The sequence below is a fragment of the Nanorana parkeri genome, unplaced genomic scaffold, assembly GCF_000935625.1.
Source record: "Nanorana parkeri isolate BGI_ZX_2015 unplaced genomic scaffold, ASM93562v1 scaffold12307, whole genome shotgun sequence".
NCBI lineage: Eukaryota > Metazoa > Chordata > Amphibia > Anura > Dicroglossidae > Nanorana > Nanorana parkeri.
This window is the reverse complement of record NW_017318358.1, coordinates 1-490: the sequence shown is the minus strand read 5'-3', so window position 1 is coordinate 490 and position 490 is coordinate 1. Positions and strand designations below refer to the sequence as shown.

General features: G+C 56.1%; 1 protein-coding gene across 1 annotated transcript; it reads left to right on the top strand.

Moving 5' to 3' along the window:
• Positions 1-56: 56 nt before the first annotated feature.
• LOC108804313 (serine/threonine-protein phosphatase 2A 56 kDa regulatory subunit delta isoform-like) lies at positions 57-484 on the top strand (the record flags this gene model as incomplete). Its single annotated transcript, XM_018576027.1, has 2 exons — positions 57-227; positions 353-484. Coding segments are annotated over 2 exons (303 nt in total), but the record flags the coding sequence as incomplete, so codon positions are not given.
• Between the last annotated feature and the right edge of the window lie 6 nt (positions 485-490).

Below are 490 nucleotides of genomic sequence, written 5' to 3'. Positions count from 1 at the left end.
CTGTACTCTCCGCCCTCCCCGTACGCTGTGCTGTACTCTCCCTCTCGTGTGTGTAGGTGATCAGCGGCCTCCTGCGTTTCTGGCCTCGCACGCACAGCCCTAAGGAGGTCATGTTCCTGAATGAGTTGGAGGAGATCCTGGATGTCATTGAGCCGGCGGAGTTCAGTAAAGTCATGGAGCCGCTCTTCCGGCAGATTGCACAATGCGTGTCCAGTCCGCACTTTCAGGTGAGCAGGGTTCCTCCCTATGCCCCTCCCCCTTCTTGCTTCATCCCAGTGTCCCCTCCCCCTCATCTTATTGTATGCGTGAAGATTCTGGCTCCTCCCCTTATGACGCGCTTTGTGATTGACAGGTTGCGGAGCGGGCCCTATACTACTGGAACAACGAATACATCCTCAGCCTGATGAGTGACAACGCTGCCCAGATTCTGCCCATCATGTTCCCGTCCCTCTACCGCAACTCCAAGAACCACTGGAACAAGTGAAGGGAG